A 20,235-nucleotide genomic window follows, 5' to 3' on the forward strand; every position below is an offset into this window, starting at 1 on the left:
CGAGGCCCCATCTTTTCTGGGGCTGCGCAGGGCCACTTCAAAATAAGTAAATATCACAGTGGCTAGAGATCCTCTAGTCAAATGATGGTGGCCCTTCTGCTTGCAGGCACAGACTATGCCCCCCACCTGGGTTGAATATAAGCTTGGTTCAAAGATTCCTCCTGCTGAATCACATTAAAGAAGCTAAAGGCTGGTTTTCCACATAAGCAATTATTGTAGTTGCCATAAAAAGTGTTAATGCAATCTTGAAGGAGGAGTGTGTAATTGCATTTGTGAACAAAATGGGACTGACCACAAAACACGCTATCTAGTCTAACACGCTCCATAATATGAAAAAGTTTGAGAACCCCAATCTATGCTATTGGAAAGGAGACTTGAACTAGCTATCAAAGAATATGACTAGGCAGCATGGCATCTGGATTCTAGCCATTGCTCTGCCAAATCCTGCATGATCTCAGGAAAGTCACTTCACTTCTGTTGGCCTCAGTTTCTTATCAGCAAAATGGGGATAATAATGCTTAGCTACCTCCTAAGTGGAAGAAGAGTGAATTATCTTTCTTATTTCTCAAGATAATTTGGGGAAAGGAGATAACCAGGAGCATCACTGGCTCTCTCCTGACCTGGGGTCCAAGAATTAGAATCAACTTAAACCATGAATTCCTTGGGGGCAGGGATCATGTAATTTATTCTCTAAAGTGCCCTAAATATCGATGGCAGACATGTCAAACAGGCCTCTGGCGGGCCACCTCTGGCAGGCCGAATGTGGCCCGATCGAAAGTGTGGCCCGCTGGCTGCTCGGAGCACTTGACCAAGTGCAAATCATAGCCGGCCGACTGGCCTCTCTGCGCACTGGCACCCAGCACATGCTCACAGCCGGCCGGCTGCTCTGCACAGGCATCAAGCGCCTGCCGCCTCAGCACCTGAGGAAGAAATGTGTGGTGGTGACTCCGGGACCCAGGCATTAGATTAGGAGGGGCTGGGAATGCCTGGCTCTAGAGGAGGCATTAGGTTCGGGGGACCGGGGTGGGGGGGGGGGGCTGGTACTGCGGGAGGGAGACATTAGGTTGGGGGTGCCTGGTTCTGGGGGAGGAGAAAGGCATTAGGTTAGAGGTGGCTGGGAGTGCCTGTTCTGGGTGGGGGAGACACTGGTTTAGAGCGAGGGGCTCTGGGGGAGCGGAGGGGGATTGGGTTAGAATGGAGGTATGGGAGTGCCTGGCTCTGGGGGAGAGGAGGGGATATTTTGTTAACAGTTTGTGTTTTATTTATTTATTCCCAAATAAAATTACAAAATGTACATTAATTTTATATCAATAAATGTCAATTTTTTGCAATTGCATGAATATTATATGTTTATGCAAAATTTCAGACTTAAAAATTATCTGAAATCTTCACAGAAGCCTGCACAATTTGATTAACCACAATCTATACTTGTTTTTATTTCAACAAAACAAGTTGTGTGTGTCATATAAAAAATTAAAAAGTACCTTACATTTATATTTAAATTTAAAATGTTATATGGGCAAATAATTTCACACATCAAATTATTGTATTATATTAAAACAAGACCTGAAAAATTATTAACTATACCTAAAACATAATCTATAATAATGAATGATTATGACATTCTGATAGAAGTACATTTTCTTTGGTGGCCCTGAAAGCTATCAATTTTTGTTTGTGCAGCCCTCAGTAGGCATCGAGTTTGACATGCCTGACCTATGGCACGTATAAGTAAGAGTATTCAGAGTCCTGAAGCAGTAAGTAATATTTCTGGATAAGCCAAGGATTATCTGATCCCTCTCCAACTACTCCATATTTGTCCCCACATCCTATATAACGGACACTGTGTGCTGGGATGTCAATGGTTAACCCAGTGGCCACTAACCAGTAGATCAGGATCTATTGGGAGATCTTGGAGCCTCTGACAGGTGATCCTGGCTGGTTTGACCAGGAAGCTATCGAGTGCTGGCACTTGAGTTGCCCCTCCACCCACTGTCATGCTGCTCCTGTCCTCTGCCTTGGACCTGCCCCCTTGGGAGGATCCTGCTCGCTGTGCAGGGTGTGGCAGGGTAAGGGGGAGGGGCACTGATGTCAGTGTACCCACTTCTCTAAAATGGAGAAGGGGATGGAGGGAGCTTGGCAATGCAACTCTCTGTCACCCCCCCACACACTGTGTGTGTCTGTCACTCTCAAACACACACTGTCCTTCATTCGCATCTCCCAACCTAACACATACCTGAGGGGTTGTTGATACTTCTTGTACTGCTTGCAAAGAGGGTTACTGCTCTGTGCATTTCATAATTTTCTTTTTTCTCATGCTTAAATTTAATTCTTTGAGTGGTGAGTTCTAAAATGCATAATCTGTCATGGCTGGAGTAATTATCTCTATGGTAACTGCTTCTCCTGGAAGTGGCTGGCATGTCCCTACAGCCCCTGAGAAAGGGAGAGAAGGGGGTCTCCACATGCAGTCCTTACCTGCAGACACCACTGCTGCAGCTCCCATTGATGAATAACTAAGTGTGGCCAGTAGAAGCTGTGGACTCAGTGCCTGTAGATGAGGAGCAGCACACGGCACCATGGAGCCCCCCCCCCCATCATGGTGGCCCGACCTGGCCAGTGCGGGTTCCTGCACTGCAAGGGGGGGGGCACTTCCCCTCTGCCCCATATAAGTGGTTAACTGATTAAACAGGATTTTACCTCTGTACTCTGGGACCAACCAAATCAACAACTCCAGGACGTCTTGTGCTCAGCCCTTCAGTGTGCATTATGCTTTAGCTAAAATCTCTACAATAAAATCCCTCTGATTTCTCAGTGCTTGTAATTTGGAGGTACTCTGTCTGTATCCTCTAAATCCCAATGTATCCTTAAGAAAAAAAGCCACTAAACCAAATTTCTTCTTGCCCATTGCTAATGACTAGTGAGAGAATAGCTAAAGCCATTGCACTATTGAGTGTGAGAGTTACTGTGTAATGCCCATTATTATCTCTATTTTTCTCAAAAGGCCACATTTCTCATACCCAAGACTCCTCCTCAGAGCCCTAACCAAGATCTGCAAGGTGCTTTGGGATACAGGCAGTCCCCGGGTTACGTACAAGATAGGGACTGTAGGTTTGTTCTTAAGTTGAATTTGTATGTAAGTCGGAACTGGTACATATTGTAGGGGAAACTCTAGCCAAACATTTCTCCAGAGCTCAGTTTTATTCTCCCACGCCTCACTTCCCTCAGTCCTTTATTCTCAAGCTGAGGTGTCTCTTGAGAAAAGCCGCTCCGCGTCTCCCTGGTCTGCTGGGGGGAAGCAGCTAGTGCGGGGTTGCCTCACCCCGTTTGTAAGTAGGGATCCGATGTAAGTCGGATCCATGTAACCCGGGGACTGCCTGTACTTCATTTCCAAATGGTATTAAATAGTACCAAATTCTATTCTATTCACGCTCCACTGATGATCACATACTCATAGATGCTTCTATGCATTCTAGTGAGAACAAAACAGATGCTGGGATAAAACAAATTTAGATTTTTTTTAAAAAAGGAACTAATAAAGTGATTGAAAGAGTATATGCACCAGTCACCTTGTCTACAGTGGGCCACAGCCCCCATCAGCTAATGAAATGACTGAACAGACTCATTTATCCCAGGGAACAAAAGCAAATGAGAATGGAACTTCCAACCAGAGATAAGAAACTCTTATTGTTTCCTCTAGAGCTCAAGGAATTTTCCCTGGTACAAGGGCCATCCAAAAACAAGAACTTTAGAGATACTGCCTCACTCTCCTCCATGCCAATTAAAGGCTGGAGCTGGCAAGAAAAGCAGAGTCCATGAGAGCAAAAATGCTGTGGAAATTACAAAGCTTTAGAAGTGGCCAAGAGGGTTACAAGGAAAAGAAAGTCAAATGGTGCAGTTACAGCTGACTACGTTAAAGCTTCAGCAGTTTGATAGAAGGAAAATTGTAGCAATGGAGTGAGATCCCATTCTTTGTAGCAAAAATTCCTATTGAATTCAGGCAGAGTAGAATCAGGCCAGCATTTGTGAAGTATCTTGAGATCCTCTTATAAAAAGTCCAAGAAAAGAGCAAAGGTTGTTTTAAAATAAAGACAAATTCCCTTTGTCATGTTATTTTTATGTCTTTTAGATAGGGTTTTGTTTGCATTTGGACATTAAAGAAAATATTTTAGCTCTCAAATGGAATTCTCCTCTTTCAACTTACAGCCAGAATCATTCTCAGAGGAAAGCAGAGTTAAACACAATACAAGAGGAAAAATCAAACATCAACGAGGTGGCCAGCTGCAGAGTCCAAGATCACCTTCACAGAAACAATATGCATACAGCCTCCCATTTTGCTGTAGCCCAGAAACAATGATCCCACAACAGAGACAGAGGCTGTGTCCCACAGAGGAAGTAACAAGACAGATCAGAACATGAAAAATTTCATAAAAAGGCTGACATCTGGAAATATTAAGACTCCTGTGCAGCAGCCTTCCTGTGGCTTCAGAGAAAACATGTCAGCCAAGCCTCTCTCTTTCAGAGTAGCTTCATGCCACTTCTCAAGAAGGTAGGTGTGGTCACCCTGTGCTACTGCACAGTCAGGGAAACTGCTGCACCTGATGCAGCAAATGAAGGAGCAAGATAGCAAGGAATTTAGCTGATGTTTTACATTTAGATTATACCTTAAGATGATGTTTTACACTTGTCTGTGATATAGACATCCCTTAACCACACTGATATTTAAAACCATTTGAAAACAATAAAAATTAGATTACATACAAAGACATTTGTCTCCATTCAAGGGTTTTAATACACTAAATAATCTAAATTATTCTCTAACACTCTGGAATCATGGTCTATGCTATGTATATTAAACAGATACCATCTCCCTACTGAGTGCCCATTTGCCCTGCAGCCCTGGGCAAGTTTCATAATAGACGGCATTTTAAAATGATAGAAAGGTTTGTCTGTCCCTGAGTTTATAATGGTAGTACGTCAGTGAAACTGTTGGAGACTATTACCCCTCGGTGAAACTGCTGAGTTTCTCCCAGTAAAATGTACAAGCTTGCAGCTATAAAGACTTGCTCCTTTGAGAAGCTCAAAAATACTAAAAGGTGCATGCTCATATGTCATTAAAATGTATCTATGAATAACAAAATAGATAAGGATGATGTGCTAAATCCAAGGATCTCTCAGGCAGCTTAACAAAAAGCTCTGACTGATTCAGATCATTTTATTATTAATGTAATTATAAATAAATAAAAAGGTAGTTTAGAGAAATAATCATGTAAACAAGTATATTTAAAGGTCAGGCATCTGCAAAGACTCCCCCCATCTGCTTACGCTTCCTTTGTCTGCCTTACAAAGATGGAGAAACCTCCCATTCCCCCAATGCACCCCCCATACCACAAAGGTTTAATTAAATTCACTGGAGACAAAGCACAGCTGCACTCCTTGCATGCATTTAAACCAGCAACAATAAACCCCAGCCAAGGCCTACTGGAGACCAAGACAGTACCTTACCACAATGCATTTCATTGCATGGACAATAAATCAGGGTGGGATATTTATCCACGGGAAAGGCACTTGCATGACACAGCAAGAGGGGATGTAGATACTGGGTCAGATTATTACATTTCACTGCATTTTTCCTCCCACCCTGCTCATCTAGCATCTACCCCAACACAAAAAACTTGCAGTGCTGTCTGTTTAGTTGTAAAGAAGGAGGGGAAGGAATTGCTTATTTTATTCTTAATCACTGTGACAATGTTTCTTGTTTTTAATCATGACTTTCATTTCTGCAGACGAATCAGTTCCTATTTTCACTCCATTTGCACCAGCAAAAACACTTGACGCGCCCATATATCAGTAATTAAAAGAAACTATGCAAAAGAGCAAGTGGGAAAAGTCTCTCTGCTCAAGGAGAGACATAATCACAAAATAGCGATCAAGTTGTCTCCTTTTAAATCCAGCCCGATCTTAGAACTGAAGGGTCAATCCCTCCCATCCCCCCTCCTCCCACTTCCCCTCTTCCTTGTCCAAAAAGACAGCGGCTGTCCAAAGAGGGAGGAAAACACTGCAAACGGATCTTGCTGTTATATGCAGGAGCGAGTGAAGAGACGCACACATGTTCCACTAAACTAAATGTCAGTTAATCCACTGCACACAGATGCACAAATAAGTATGAATTTACAATCCCATTGCTAATCGCAAGGGAGTTGACGGCAATATTATTTGCAAAGCAACCATCGGTTTTTGCCATGCATGACAACTGCAATCCGTCCAGGCAATGGGAGGTAAGGAACATCGCGCCCCACAAATGAATTTCACTCTTAGGCAAATCACTTGCATTCGAAAAGAAATTGCAGGATCTGAAATTCTCTCAGCCACCCTTTGCAAACTGCAAGATTTATTGCCCAGGGAAAAAAACAAGTAAAGATCACATTTTGCACTGGATCCTTTCGCACAATAAGGGGACAGAAGGAGACACTGGGGTGCTGACACAAAATATACAAGAGGGGGAAATACGGGGGCGTAGGGTGGAGAGAGGTAAGGCACTCACTGTAATCCTGGGGATGTTCTTCTTGCCTTGATAGGACATGGTGATCTGCTGCAGGCAGAAAGCCGGCTCCTACCCTCCAACCTGAGTGTCCCTTTTGCAAGCTGTCGTCTGTCTAGGCTGGTGCTTTGCCCAAGATCAGGTGGAACAAATGATGCTTCCTTCCCTCCTTCTTTCCCCCGTATTCCCCCTTCTTTCTCCTTCTGTCTTTCCCCCTCCCTCCTGCTTTACACAATAGTCAATCCTCACACACTCCTTTTTCCCTGTGCCAGCTGGGACCTTGTGAGACACGAATGGCTGATCAGGCGGCTCCTCCCTCCCTGGGTCTCTCCCTCTATTGACTTTTTTTCTCTCCGCTTGTTTCAGCCGCCTCACCCACACTGCGTTGTTGTGGTGAGGCGCGGCGGCCGCCAGGGGGAGCAGCGAGAGTCTTGAACCTTAAACTGCAAAAAGAAAGGGGGGCAGCGGGGTGGGTCATCCCTGGGGATGCAGCTACAGAGAGCAGGCGCCGGAAGAGAAAAAAACTAGCCCTCTGCTCCCTAAACAGCAACGCAAGGAGTATTAAGGACAGCCCAAACAGCAGCAGTAGTGGCGGGATTCTCATCTGTCATCACCCCTCCCTTTGCAGACAAAAATGCGTCTTCCCCTCACCTAACAAAATCCCTTGTGTTCCATTAGCAGATGGCTGCACTCTCTGCTGGTCCTTGTCTCCATGCATAGTTCTGAACCCATTTGCAATGCTAAATTAAAGTAAGTAGAAAAGGGGATCTATCTTATGTCCTTGATATTAATGCAGGGATAGTTTTCCCCCAATCTGTTAAGAATCCAGTGCACTACAGAGAGTGTGGGGATACCTTTCTCTCCCCCATATCTCTGTCGCTTGTGCATTTAATCCCCTCCTTTAGGCGTCTTTCCAAATATGTTTATGAACTGAACGTTAGGGCATGTCTACATGGAATCTGAAAGCAAGACTTGCAGCATGATGCAGCAGACTCACCATACAGGGTTAGTGATAGCTGGCTACGAATAGTGTCCAAGGAATGCATTTGCTCTTCCATTTTTTTTGCGGAAGAGCAAATGCACTCTTTCGGGGAGCCCTGTATTCCTTGTTCTGTGAGGGATAAGGGCTCTGCCGAAAGAGAAGGCTTTTCCGCCATTTGTCCCCAATTGGAAAAAGCTAAAAGTGTAGACCTAGCCTTAGAGATAAAGTTGAATTAAATAACGCAGAACACTGACAACCAGGGCTGGTGGCTGTAAACAAACTTTATGGGCCCATGGGGAAACTTGGCCACACCCATAATAAAAAGTGGATATCTGGCTAATCAAAATTATGCTGAACCATAAATGTTGCCAGACCAGAGAATGCCAAACTAGAGAGGTTCAACCTGCAGCTGTGTAGACATTGCAGCTCCCAATTTCCAGCCCAAATGTAAATTCTACACAGCTGTTCTTAGCATGGGCCCCTTCACACAAATCTGTTGAGTGAAGCTCCCTCCCAACTGACATGTAGACACATCCACAGTGCCTGCCCCAAAGCCTACCGAAGTCAATGGTAAAGCTCCCATTTACAGTAGAACCTCAAAGTTATGAGCACCTTGGAAATGGAGGTTTTTTCATAACTCTGAAATGTTCATAACTCTAAACAAAATATTATGGTTGTTCTTTCAAAAGTTTACAGCTGAACAGTTGAACTTTGACTTAATACAGCTTTGAAACTTGAAGAATAAAAATGCTGCTTTCCTTTTCAGTAGCTTCTATTTAACACAGTACTACTATATTTTTGTTTTGTTTTTCTCTGCTGCTGCTTGATTGTGTGTTTCCGATTCCAAGTGAAGTCTGTAATTGACTAGTCCAAACTCTGAATTTCTACTACACTTCAACAGGCTTTGGATCAGGCCTGAAATGTTTCCACTCTGCTGACAGTTCCTAGCTTTGAGGGCTGCCCAAGGCAGGGCATTTCCTAGGGAGGGTTCCACCTGTAAAGCTTATTATGGCTAGCCAGTCACTGGAATATTTGTTTTGACAGATTGAATCAGCACAAAGAAAGGCTGTGGGGCTGTTTGTGTGGGCTACTGCACACAATTCCATTTTAGCTGGTTATTGCAAGCTCTCGGTGTGGTGGTCTGGTCTCTGATTCCAATATAAAGGCTTCCAGTGGATCAGGCTAACAGCTTTGTTGCCCTTCATTTTTTTCCCTGAAGCACATGGGGATGTTAGAGCTATCACCATTACAATGCAAAAAACCACATTCCCGAGCACAAGACAAGCCAACTGCATCCCAACCACAAGGCATCTCCATAACCTGCTCACTTCCACAACTACTTATAGCATCTAGAAAGATAAAACAAGAGTAGGGCCCCATGCTTTGGGAGCGAGTCATGAGGCCCAGGACAGCCTGGTGGACAAGCCGGGGGGGGGGGGGGGGGCACCAACAGCCGAGGTTGGGTATGTCTCCGAATTCACCAGCAGGAAGTGAAGCGATCCAGTCCCAGTCCGCTCTGCTGGTTCCCAGCTGCATCGCTCAGGTGGAGAGCTTAAGGCAAGTGGTAGAACCAACCCCTGCATTTACAGGCAGTGGGAAGCAGAGCCATGCAACTGGGAGCCATGGGAACAGAACATATTGGGGCTGGGTTGCTCTTCTTCCCCCCAGTGCCACCAGTGAGTGTGGGGTGGGCCCTGCTGCCAGCACTAGGCACCCTGCTAGTCTCCTGGGCCATGTCACTTGGGGAAGGAGGCACAGCATGGATGGAGGTTGGAGGAAGAGGCGGGAGAGGGGTGGTACAGAGGCATGAAGAGGTTTGACAGGCCCTGGGGCGGATAGAGCGAAGGGATTGTCCTGGATCCCTCACTCCCCCAAGGACAGCCTTGGATAACACAATAACACAGGTAGGTCAGATTGATAACATCACAGGCCTTACTCTCACATGACTCAAACCTTCTTCTCATACACGTGAACAGTGCACTTGCACCTTGGTAGGGAGGCAGTATTGTATTTTCAATAGTTTTTATCTGTTATTGCTTAAAACATGGAAGTGGGAACACTAAAGGCAAACCAGTTTTCCTCCAAAAGACCCATATATATCATAACCAGCATGTCACCGGCTGTAAGTTGTTTCAACAAATGTGTTGCAATGATAGAAAAAAAATTGTGTGTGTCTAAAAACTGTAGGTGTTGGGGGTACTTATAATTTTATTTTTTACACGGGGGTACTTTATAAAAAAAAGTTGAGAAATACGGGGCTAAGCACTGTACACACACAGATCAAAAAGGAATTCTGTCACAAAGAAGATGGCTGGTTTAACTCTCAGAGGGGTAGCGGTGGTAGTCTGTAACCTTAAAACACACAGTGGTCTCCAACTTTTTTAACCACAAGATCATTTTTTCAATGTAAGTGCAATGTAAGATCTACCTCAACCCACATACCCTCACCCCACTTCTTCCTGCCCCTTCTTTGAGGCCTTGCCCCTGCTCCACCCCTTCTCCGAGGCCTCACCCTGCTCACTCCATCTCCCTTCCTCCCCCATCCTCACTCACTTTCACTAAGCTGGGTAAGGAATTGGGGAGCAGGGTCTGGTTTTGAGCCAAGGGTTTTGGAGTGTGGGAGGGGCTCTGGGCTTAGCCCAGAGTGGGCGATTGGGGTCCAAGAGGGGTATCAGGGTGCAAGATCGAGGAAGTAGTTTGGGTGCAGGGGGAGGTTCAGGGCTGGGACAGGGGTTCAGGAAGCAGGCTCTGGATGGGCACCATTTAACTGAGATGGCTTCTGGGTGGCGGAGCAGTAGGGTTAAGGGCTTACTCCTGCCCTGGCCCTGCACCACTCCTGTAAGCAGCTGGCATGTACAGTGATGGCTCTATGTCACCATGTGCTGCCCCTCATCTACAGGCACTGTGCCCACAGTTTCTACTGGCCACAGTTCCCTGTTACTGAAGAATGGGAACTGCAGGAGCGGTGTCTGCAGGCAAGGACAGCATGTGGAGATCCTCTGCTCTGCCTTTCTCAGGGGCCACAAGGACATGCCAACCACTTCCAGGAACAGCAATCACCACAGGGATCATTATATGAGAGGTTAGGCATTTTAGAAATAAAAGTAGTAGCAACAACAACCCCCCATGTACGTGTTGGGTCAGGAGATGAGTGAAGGACAGTGTGTGTTTGTGAGAATGACAGAGACACACACAGGCTGTGTCTACATTGGCACCCCTTTCCGGAAAAGGGATGCTAATGTAGACTTCGGAATTGCAAATTCCGCGGGGGATTTAAATATCCCCCGCGGCATTTGCATTTACATGGCTGCCGCTTTTTTCCGGCTTGGGGATAAGCCGGAGAAAAGCGCCAGTCTAGATGTGATTCTCCAGAAAATAGGCCCTTTTCCGGAGGATTTCTTATTCCTACTTTCAAGTTACTTTCAAGGGTGGCTAGGGTAACCATCCTGAAACGGTACTTCCGCAGATACCGATTTAGTCCTTTGAGGTTGAGAATCGGCCTCCACCCCCCTGATTTTTTCTCTGTTAGAAAATATCGGGAATAGAATCCCTGTCCCCGGAACTCTTTTAGTACTGTCTCTATTGCCCCGATGACGAGGAGTCGATCGACCTCTTGTTGTAAGAGAGGCTCGTGCGATGGGTCCCTGAAAAGGGACGGGGTGGGGAGGTTGGGAGGGGGTAGAGTGGTGAATGGAATGGTATGCCCTAGCGTAATTGTTTGCAGTACCCATCTGTCGGTGGTGATGTGAGACCACCGGTGTTGGAAGGGTCTCAGGCGATGGTGGAATAACGCCTGCGGAGGGTTGGGTTGTCTGCTCAGCAGAATGATGCACAGTCCCTTGACGGGGATGTCAAACTTGCTGCTTGGTAGTTAAACGGCCAGATGTTTTTGGTTGAGGTCTTCTTTTTTGCCGGTGCTGCCGATTACCTTGCTGGTCCTGCTGCCTGTATTGAGATGGTTGAAAGGTAAACGGTCTTTGCCTTTGATAGGGAGTATACCTCTTTGGACGATAAGGAGGCATATACATCCCTAGGGTCTTGAGTGTGGTTCTTGAATCTTTACCAGAATGAAGCTCCTGATTGGTTTTGTCAGAGAAAAGATTTTGCCTATCGAAGGGTAGGTCCTGGACTTTGGAAAGAAGGTCTTTGGGAACTGCTGCCTGGTGCAGCAAAGATGCCCTGCGCATGACCACGGATGTGGCTGTGGTACGCGCTCCAGTGTCCGCCATGTCCAAAGCTATGTGGAGAGCTGTTCTGGAAGCCGCATAGCCTTCTTGGACTACCGATTTGAGGACCTCCCTTTTGCTCTGAGGTAGATGTTCCAGTAGGGGCACTAATTTAGAATAGTTATCAAAGCTAGGATTAGCTAATAGTGTGGAATAATTTGCCATACGGAGCGTCAGAGTAGCAGACGAGTAAACCTTTCATCTGAAGAGGTCTAGCTGTTTCATGTCTCTGTCCGGCACATTAGGTCTTTGTTGCGAGCCCTTCATTCTTTGCTGGGCTGCATCGGCAACCAGGGAATTCGGTTGGGGATGGGAGAAAAGAAACTCCATCCCTTTGGCTGGAACATAATATTTTTTGTCTGCTTTTTTGTTAGTGGCTGGTGCAGAAGCCAGCAACTGCCATATATCATCCACAATCTCAAGAATGGCATCATCCAGTGGAAGAGCCACCTTGGCCTGATGTGAGGGATGCAGGTTTCTGAGCAGATGGTGGGACTTCTGCTGGACTTCTGCAATCTGCACATTCCGTGACGCCGCCACTCTCCTGAAAAGGTCCTGGAATTGTCGGAGATCCTCCGATGGTGATGTGTCTTCCTGGAATACTGCATCATCCGGCGAGGAAGAGGATTGGTTGGTGGGGGACCGGTCCTGAGGCTCATCCTGAATGGTGTGTTGTTGTAGGACCTGTGGCTCAGGTGGTTGGGGAGGTGGGATACCTGATGGAGTTGGTGGTCTGGTTGTTGACAGTAAGGGTTGACATTCCCTGCTGGGTGATGTGTGAGACCGATGTGGAGAATAAGATATTGACGAACGTCGGGCAGAAGAATGAGAATAGTGCCTATAATAACGGTGTTGCTCCGGTGAGCCATGGTAATAGCGGGAGCGATGCGGTGACCTGCTGTAGTAACGGGCTCTGTGGCAGCTATAGTACCCAGAGTGACCGGAGCCTGATGGGGACCTAGGAGATCGGGATCATTCCCTGGATCTCGGAGTTGGGGGAGGCGACCGGCGGTAATGGCATCTTGGTGAGATACGTGGAGAGCGGTAGACCCTCTGTGGATGTCTCATGGTTTGAGCTGAAAGCCCCGATGAAGGAGAAGGCGGTTCCGGTGAGAATTGGGTGTTCTCTGGTGTGGGAGATGGTGTAGATCTTCGATGCGTGGTTATAGCAGTCTGCTCTGGGGAAACAGTGAGGGCAGAGGGTCGTGTAGACTGTCCACCTCCTTCCGTCAGCGTCGGGTGCAGTGCCGCATCAGAAGGGACCGGAGAATGTTGTGGAAGAGCATCCTCCAGAGCTGGGGTGGATTCCCGCACCGAAGAGTCGCTTGGTGCCGGCGAGTCACTTGGTGCCGGTGAAGAGCATGGTGCCCTGGAATCTGATGGTGCCGGTGAAGAGCATGGTGCCCTGGAATCTGATGGTGCCGAGTAGCGTCGCGGTGCCGGCGGCCCGTTCTGTGCCGGAGGTTCGTTCGGTGCCGAGGTGGGAATTGGTGCGGTAAGAGTCGTCTGCGCCGAGACCACTCATGGTGCCGCAGGCATAGACGGTGCGGAGGGTGCTCTCGGTGCCGCGCGTGGCGTCGGCGCCGGGGAAGGCTTCGGTGCCGACGATAACTTGGGCACCGGAAGAGTCGCGGGCTGCGGAGCTGAAGTGCTGAGACAGTGCTTCGCCTTAAGATGGCCATGCAAGCCCGAGGTGCCCGGTTTGTCTCCCACGCTAACACGCATCGGGGGAAGGGAACAAGAAGGCGATGGTCTTTTCTTCGCCTTCTTTGGGGACAGTTTGGCTGAGGGATGCAGAAGCAATACGGGAGTTGTCGTATCTTGCGGCTGTAATGCCCTGTCAAAGAGGGGCATTTTAAGCCTCATGTCCCTGTCCCTCCTCGCTCTCGCGGTGAGCTTGGAGCAGTGAGGACAGTTCTGGGGTATGTGTCACTCACCGAGGCACCTGATGCAAAGAGCGTAACCGTCGGAGGCAGGCATTGCTTCCCGGAATGAGCTGCACTTTTTAAATCCAGGTGAACCCGGCATGGTCGCCTCTTTCTTCCTCTGACAAGAGTCAGGGGAAAACTATTTACAGATAACTTGAAGAAATTTTTTTTTTTAAACTAGAACGGCTACGACTAATAACTAACTTATAATAACTGGAAAGAACTAACTATGAACTAATCTAACTAAATCCTGTTGAGTTCTTCCTCTCTCACTCTGACAGAGTCTGAAGAGAAACGTTATTCCGTCCACGGCCGGTCAGGAGGAACTGGCAGGAGCCGGACCGCGCGAACGCAAACGGCGCGAAAAGGCACCATGCGCGGTCCGGCAATTACGGCTAGAAAAGTTCTCCGATCTGCAGCGCCGGGATAAGCCCGACACCTACAGTGGACCACCCACAGGACACTGCTCGAAGAAGAACTCCAAGATCTCTTTCCTGATTTGTCGTAGCCAGATTAGCTCCCATCATACTGTACGTATAGTTGGGGTTAATTTTTCCAAAGTGCATTACTTTACACTTGTCCACATTAAATTTCATTTGCCATTTTGTTGCCCAATCACTCAGTTTGGTGAGATCTTTTTGAAGTTCTTCACAGTCTGCTTCTGTTTTGACTATCTTGAAAAGTTTAGTATCATCCGCAAACTTGTTACCTCACTGCTTACCCCTTTCTCCAGATCATTTATGAGTAAGTTGAACAGGATTGGTCCCAGGACTGACCCTTGGGAGACACTACTAGTTACCCCCTCTCCATTCTGAAAATTTACCATTTATTCCTACCCTTTGTTTCCTGTCTTTTAACCAGTTCTCAATCCATGAAAGGACCTTCCCTTTTATCCCATCACCATGTAATTTACACAAGAGCCTTTGGTGAGGGACCTTGTCAAAGGCTTTCTGAAAATCTAAGTATACTATATCTACTGGCTCACCCTTGTCCGCATGTTTCTTAACCCCTTCAAAGAACTCTAATAGATTAGTAAGACATGATTTTCCTTTATAGAAACCATGTTGACTTTTGTCCAACAAATTATGTTTTTCTATGTGCCTGACAATTTTATTCTTTACTATTGTTTCAACTAATTTGCCTGGTACTGAAGTTAGACTTACCGGTCTGTAATTGCCAGGATTGCCTCTACAGCCCTTTTTAAATATTGGTGTCACATTAGCTACCTTCCAGTCATTAGGTATGGAAGCTGATTTAAAGGATAGGTTACAAACCACAAATAATAGTTCAGCAATTTCCCATTTGAGTTCTTTTAGAACCCTTGGATGAATGCCATCTGGTCCTGGTGATTTGTTAATGTTAAGTTTTTCTATTTGTTCCAAAACCTCCTCTAATGACACTTCAATCCAGGACAGCTCCAGGACAGGAGACCTGATCCCCTACCTGTCTGCCGCCTCCTTTATCATATTAAGATACTATCTGGGCAAACAGAGTAGAATACAATATAGTTATGAACTGCTTGGAGTCTATGAATAGCATTGGAGGGAATAAGATGTTCAGCTGTGTTCCATAAACGTGCTAGTGCTAACTGATTCTCCTCTTGCTTAAGTTTCAGCTACCTGGATTTTTGAACCAGATGGATAAGCCTCCTAGTTCCCCTCTCACTGCAAGCTGGGTTGGTATCAACGGAGCTCAGAGAGAATCGAACCCAAACGTTTTAATTATATTTTGTTCTTCTATGGGGCCCTTCGTTTGATGCTTGCAGATGTTAAACATCCTTCATTCAGTAACTTAAAGATCAACAGATGACAAAACTATTAAAAGTCTGCAATCCTAAAAAGTAGCAGTCAATCAGTCAATAAAGAAGCATTCCAAAATGTAAACAGTTGCTTAAAGGGATAATGATGGTCTGAACATTAGACAGTTTTAAAAATATAGCATTGGGTATCGTATGTCTCTTTGCCAAGTACTGTAGCTGTACAAACAAGTTTCCATATTTCAATATTTTTTCTCTCCCGTTACTATGTGACATCCACACAAACAATAGGCACAAAAGTGGCGTAATACAGTGCACAGAGTAAACAATATGAAAAGAATGAAGAGGTCTCGGTCATCTCTTTCCATTACTGTCATCTTTTCTGTTACTTATACAATTTAATAAATATCCAGGCAGAAGTGAAATTTTAAGTTGACTGCATCACTTAGTTTAAAAGGAATTTCAAAAAATACCATGAAATCTTTATAGTTAAAAATAAAAAATCTAATTCACATTAGACACTCAGAGAACAACTTTTTCTACTGTTAATAGCACGACAATGCCCAAAGGTCTCATTCAGTATTCAGCAGCATACAGCTTGCCCCTAAAAGTTTATACTATAATTTAAATAAGCCCCAATTCTGACTTGATTTTCTTTAAATTCAGAAGCAGGTCACGACTCATTTCAGTGATTGCAGGTATTCAATATGGTCATGGACCACTAGTGGTCCGCAGATCACACTTTGAGAACCACTGAGTTAGGGAGTGCATGTCATCTCTCTCAGGATCAGGTGCTGTATACTGAAAAATGCCTGGCAAGTGAGAGAAGGATGAATCTATCTCCTCAGGGGTTGTTGCAGCCAGTAGTAGGTAGCACCAACCAGTGCAGCAAGTTACACAAGTTAGACAGCATTAGGGCCCTGGAAAGCCATTCTTATGCTCAGTGATACTATTAATTTCAGCAGGGTCTGAATGAGAAAATTCACAGATAATCATTATCTGTCTCTCCAGTTCCTCCTTTTAAAAAACCAGTTTGCAAAAAGGAAAGTGCAGTAGATCTGGACACATGCCTGTGTTTTCATTAATGATTCTGTATATCAATGATTGCTGTCTTTCTTTCTCCACCTCAAGCTCTCTGGCATCCTGTCACCCCAGTTCTTTTTTTCCTCTATACTGTTTGCCTGGCAAGCCCCAGAAAAGGCATTCCAGTTTAAAGATTAAAATAGAGATGAGGACAGCCATCAAAATTCCCAGGAGCGCATCTCATGGTGAGACACTCCAGATGCTTGGCTTAGAGGAAGTAGAATTCCCCTTCCTCTCCCAGAGCAGGTGGCCAACTCATCAGACATGACACAGCTTCTAATCTCAGTGGAGGGGCTCACTTTAACTTGCTGTGGAGAACAGCACTCAGCCCCTGTTGGAAAGGGCTTCGCTGTGCAGGTGGAACACAAGCACAACCCAAAACTAATACAAAGAACGATCACTAATACATCCCACTAATTAGCATTATTCATTATTTCTATAGTGCTGCAGCATTCGAAACCCATTTCCACTGCAGCAAGTTGGCCCTGTGGGGTCAACACCATTGAAGAACACTGAGTTCCTCCTGCAAAGATATCCTTCCTGCAGAAGGGTGTTAAGAAGGTATTGGAGATGTGGCAGAGCATTATAGGAGTGTGAATTTGACGCAGAGGTGGCTCCAGTGCCAGGATTTAGGGAAGGGCAGGAAGCTGGAGGACAGTCAGCGTGGCAGGCAAAAAATAAATTGAAAGAACGTGGTGGTTTTTTCAACAGCAGTAAACCTCATTTTTCAAGGAAAAAAGCCTTTCTGAAAGGTCTCTTTCAAAAAAAGGCATTCTTGACCGCAAACAGGGCTTTTTCAAAAGAGAGCACATCCAGATTGCCTGGGTGCTCTCTTTCGAAAAAGCGGATCACTTTTTCGAAAAAAGTTGTGGCTGTCTAGATGATCTCTTTTGAAAGAAGTGTGTAGTCTAGATGTACCCTTAGAGACTAACAGATTTATTAGGACATAACGTCCTAATAGAGACTATCAAATTTAAGGTGCCACAGGACTCCTCATTGATTTTCTGAGAAGTGTAGCATGCTACTAGCCCGTGTCCTTCTTGCCATGGGATTTGATCTCAATGCTGCCAACTAGCCCAGGCTCACCTTCACAAAAAGCTTATTTCTGGAATATTCCATTCAGCAGTAACTGGACCTGAACAATCACACTTCCCACCAGACAACTGCAGAATCACGGGCCATGAGGATCAGGCCCTACATTTGAGATAGCTGGACTTGAACATGAACAATAATCCTAAACATTTAAATTTAAACTACCCAGGATGCCTGTTGTCCAATCAAAAGATAAAGTTATCACATGATCTCTCGATGAAATTACTGTATTAGTGAATGAGTAATGACATCACCACCACAGTTCTCCCTCCTCATAGCTCTTGCTCTGTTGGTCAATAACTAGCCGTTTCCCTAGGCTCAGGCCCTACCAGAAATCCCAACTGTCTCTCAGTTCCCCTCTGTTGTATAATACCATTAATAGTAGAGAAGAGAGAGATCTCATTTATAACTAGACTTGGAGCATTAGATTTTTAGCTGTAAATGTTGGTAAATGTCAATGTCACCATACTCATAAATTGATAAAAAAATATTTCCATCCATAGTCAAAATTTTACAAGAAAGAAACATGTTCCTTGAGAACTGAGTCAAAATCCCATGACTTAAATTGAGATTTAGGCTTGTTCTGAATGGACTAGAAAACAAACAGGCATAATTCATTGATTTAAGGATATTTACTCTGTATATTTTGACAAGCGATGTTGACAATTTGTGTTTCAATGTTTTATAAAGCTTTAAGTTTTTGAATTGTGATATCTAACCCTCCCAATCACTAAAAAATACTTAAACATCGTAAGTATCTGTCAATTATCAAAAAATAAAAAATGAATTCTGGCAAACCAACTTACATTGGACATGTAAGGATTTTTCCCATAATATTAGATCAAGGGAGCCTTAGCTAAACTGAAAGATAAGTCCTTTAAAGCATTTCGGAAGAAATAGTTAAAAATGAAACAGTACGTAGTTGCTACATGGAACTCACTGCTGCAGGATAATATAAAGTAGAGCAAATAGCTTACAAAAAAACCAATATAAAGAATAAGAACAGAATCATCAGTGACACTAAGATACCAGTTACAATGATACTGGTGCTACTTGCTGGAGTACTACTGGAGCTGGGGGTGCTGAAGCTGTGGGCTTCACACCACTGTAAATTAGGCCAGAGGGAGCAGATTTTTGGTAAATGGGTCTCTGTCTCCCAATAGGTGCTTCATAGTGGGCATCCCCAATTAGTAACGGATTTGTGAACATGTGGCTGTAATGTCTTCTAACCAAAGAACTGCTTTGATTCATCAAAAAGGCCATCTAAAAACTAGAGTTCTTTCTGTTTTAAATCATCAATGAACCAAAATTATGGCATGTGACTAGTGGATTTAATCCCAAAATCAGTTCATCCTTAGGCTACGTCTACATTAGCATAATCTTGTGCAAATACTCTTTAACGCAAGAGTTCTTGCTTTAAAGTATTTGCGCAAGAGAGCGTCTACACTGGCATATACCTTTGTGCAAGAGATGTGCTTTTGCGCAAGAGCATCTGTGCCAGTGTAGACGCTCTCTTGCGCAAGAAAGCTCCGATGGCCATTTTAGCCATCGGGCTTTCTTGCGCAAGAAATTCATACTGCCTGTCTACGCTGGCCTCTTGCGCGAGAACAGTTGCACAAAAGGGCTTATTCCTGAGCGGGAGCATCATAGTTCTTGCGCAAGAAGCACTGATTTCACACATTAGAACGTCAGTGTTCTTGCACAAGAACTCCCCGCCAGTGTAGACAGGCAGCATGTTTTTGCACAAAAGCGGCTGCTTTTTTGCAAGATCACGCTAATGTAGATGCAGCCTTAGTGTTTGTGTTCAGAGACAGGTTTTTCCACTAGGTTCTGCTAGCTGGTAAGAGTCTGTTTACACAGAAAAACTTAATAAATGAATGGTGTGTAAGCACCTTAGGACTAACAAATATATATATATATATATATATATTAGGGATGTTAAATTTTGATTAATCAGCTAATTGAGTAGTCGATGGAATTTCAATCGACTACTTGATTAGTTGATAAGGAGAAGGATGGGGTGCTTGCTATTCTGGCTCTTACTACATTTAAAAAGCAGAGGCACAGCAGAGAACCCACAGTCCCCTCTTGCCCCAGGTTCCTCACTGTACCTCTGTTCCCCAGCCCCACTCCCACAGATATGGCACTGGCGGGAACCAGTTTGAAGCCGACTCCTCTCAGCACCAGCTCCTGTTCACCTGCTCAGAGACAGCAAGAGCAGGGGAAAGCAACAAATTGAGTAGTGACTCAACTACCTGATAAGCCTATGCTTATCAGATAGTCAATTAGTTGCTTACATACCTAATATATATATAAGCGCAGTGGGTCCTGCGCTTGCCTCAGAGGCTCTCAGTTGTAGGCACCACGCCTAGAGCTTTAATTTGCTGTTTGTTGAGCTCTTCATCATTGGCCAGCATATAGTAAAATGAACAAACTCCACAGTCCTTTTCCCTGAATGGAAATGGGGAGGTGGTTGTTGGCAGGGGGGCCAGGCCCACCGTCTAACTCCAGGTTCCAGCCCAGGGCCCTGTAATAGGAGCTGCCTGTGTGAGTTCCCAACACCTGCTATCAGACAGCTCCAAGACTAATGGGCTACTTTCCCACACCTTCCCCAGCACCTTCCTTCTCTC

General features: G+C 45.2%; 1 protein-coding gene across 2 annotated transcripts in view; it reads right to left on the bottom strand.

Annotated features, from left to right (window-relative positions):
• Positions 1-20,235, bottom strand: part of DPYSL3 (dihydropyrimidinase like 3) — a 115,113-nt gene that overhangs the window by 70,835 nt on the left and 24,043 nt on the right. Inside the window, exon 1 of one of the 2 annotated variants that reach the window (XM_006124529.5) lies at positions 6,542-6,805. The exons of the other annotated variant lie outside the window; for it this stretch is intronic. Within the exon in view, the coding sequence (XP_006124591.3) occupies positions 6,542-6,580 (39 nt within the window). The 5' untranslated portion in view covers positions 6,581-6,805. Of the gene's footprint in view, positions 1-6,541; positions 6,806-20,235 lie in introns of those variants that run through there. 2 annotated transcript variants of the gene reach the window in all.

Source organism: Pelodiscus sinensis, chromosome 16 (genome assembly GCF_052426305.1).
Source record: "Pelodiscus sinensis isolate ZL-2025 chromosome 16, ASM5242630v1, whole genome shotgun sequence".
Classification (NCBI taxonomy): domain Eukaryota; kingdom Metazoa; phylum Chordata; order Testudines; family Trionychidae; genus Pelodiscus; species Pelodiscus sinensis.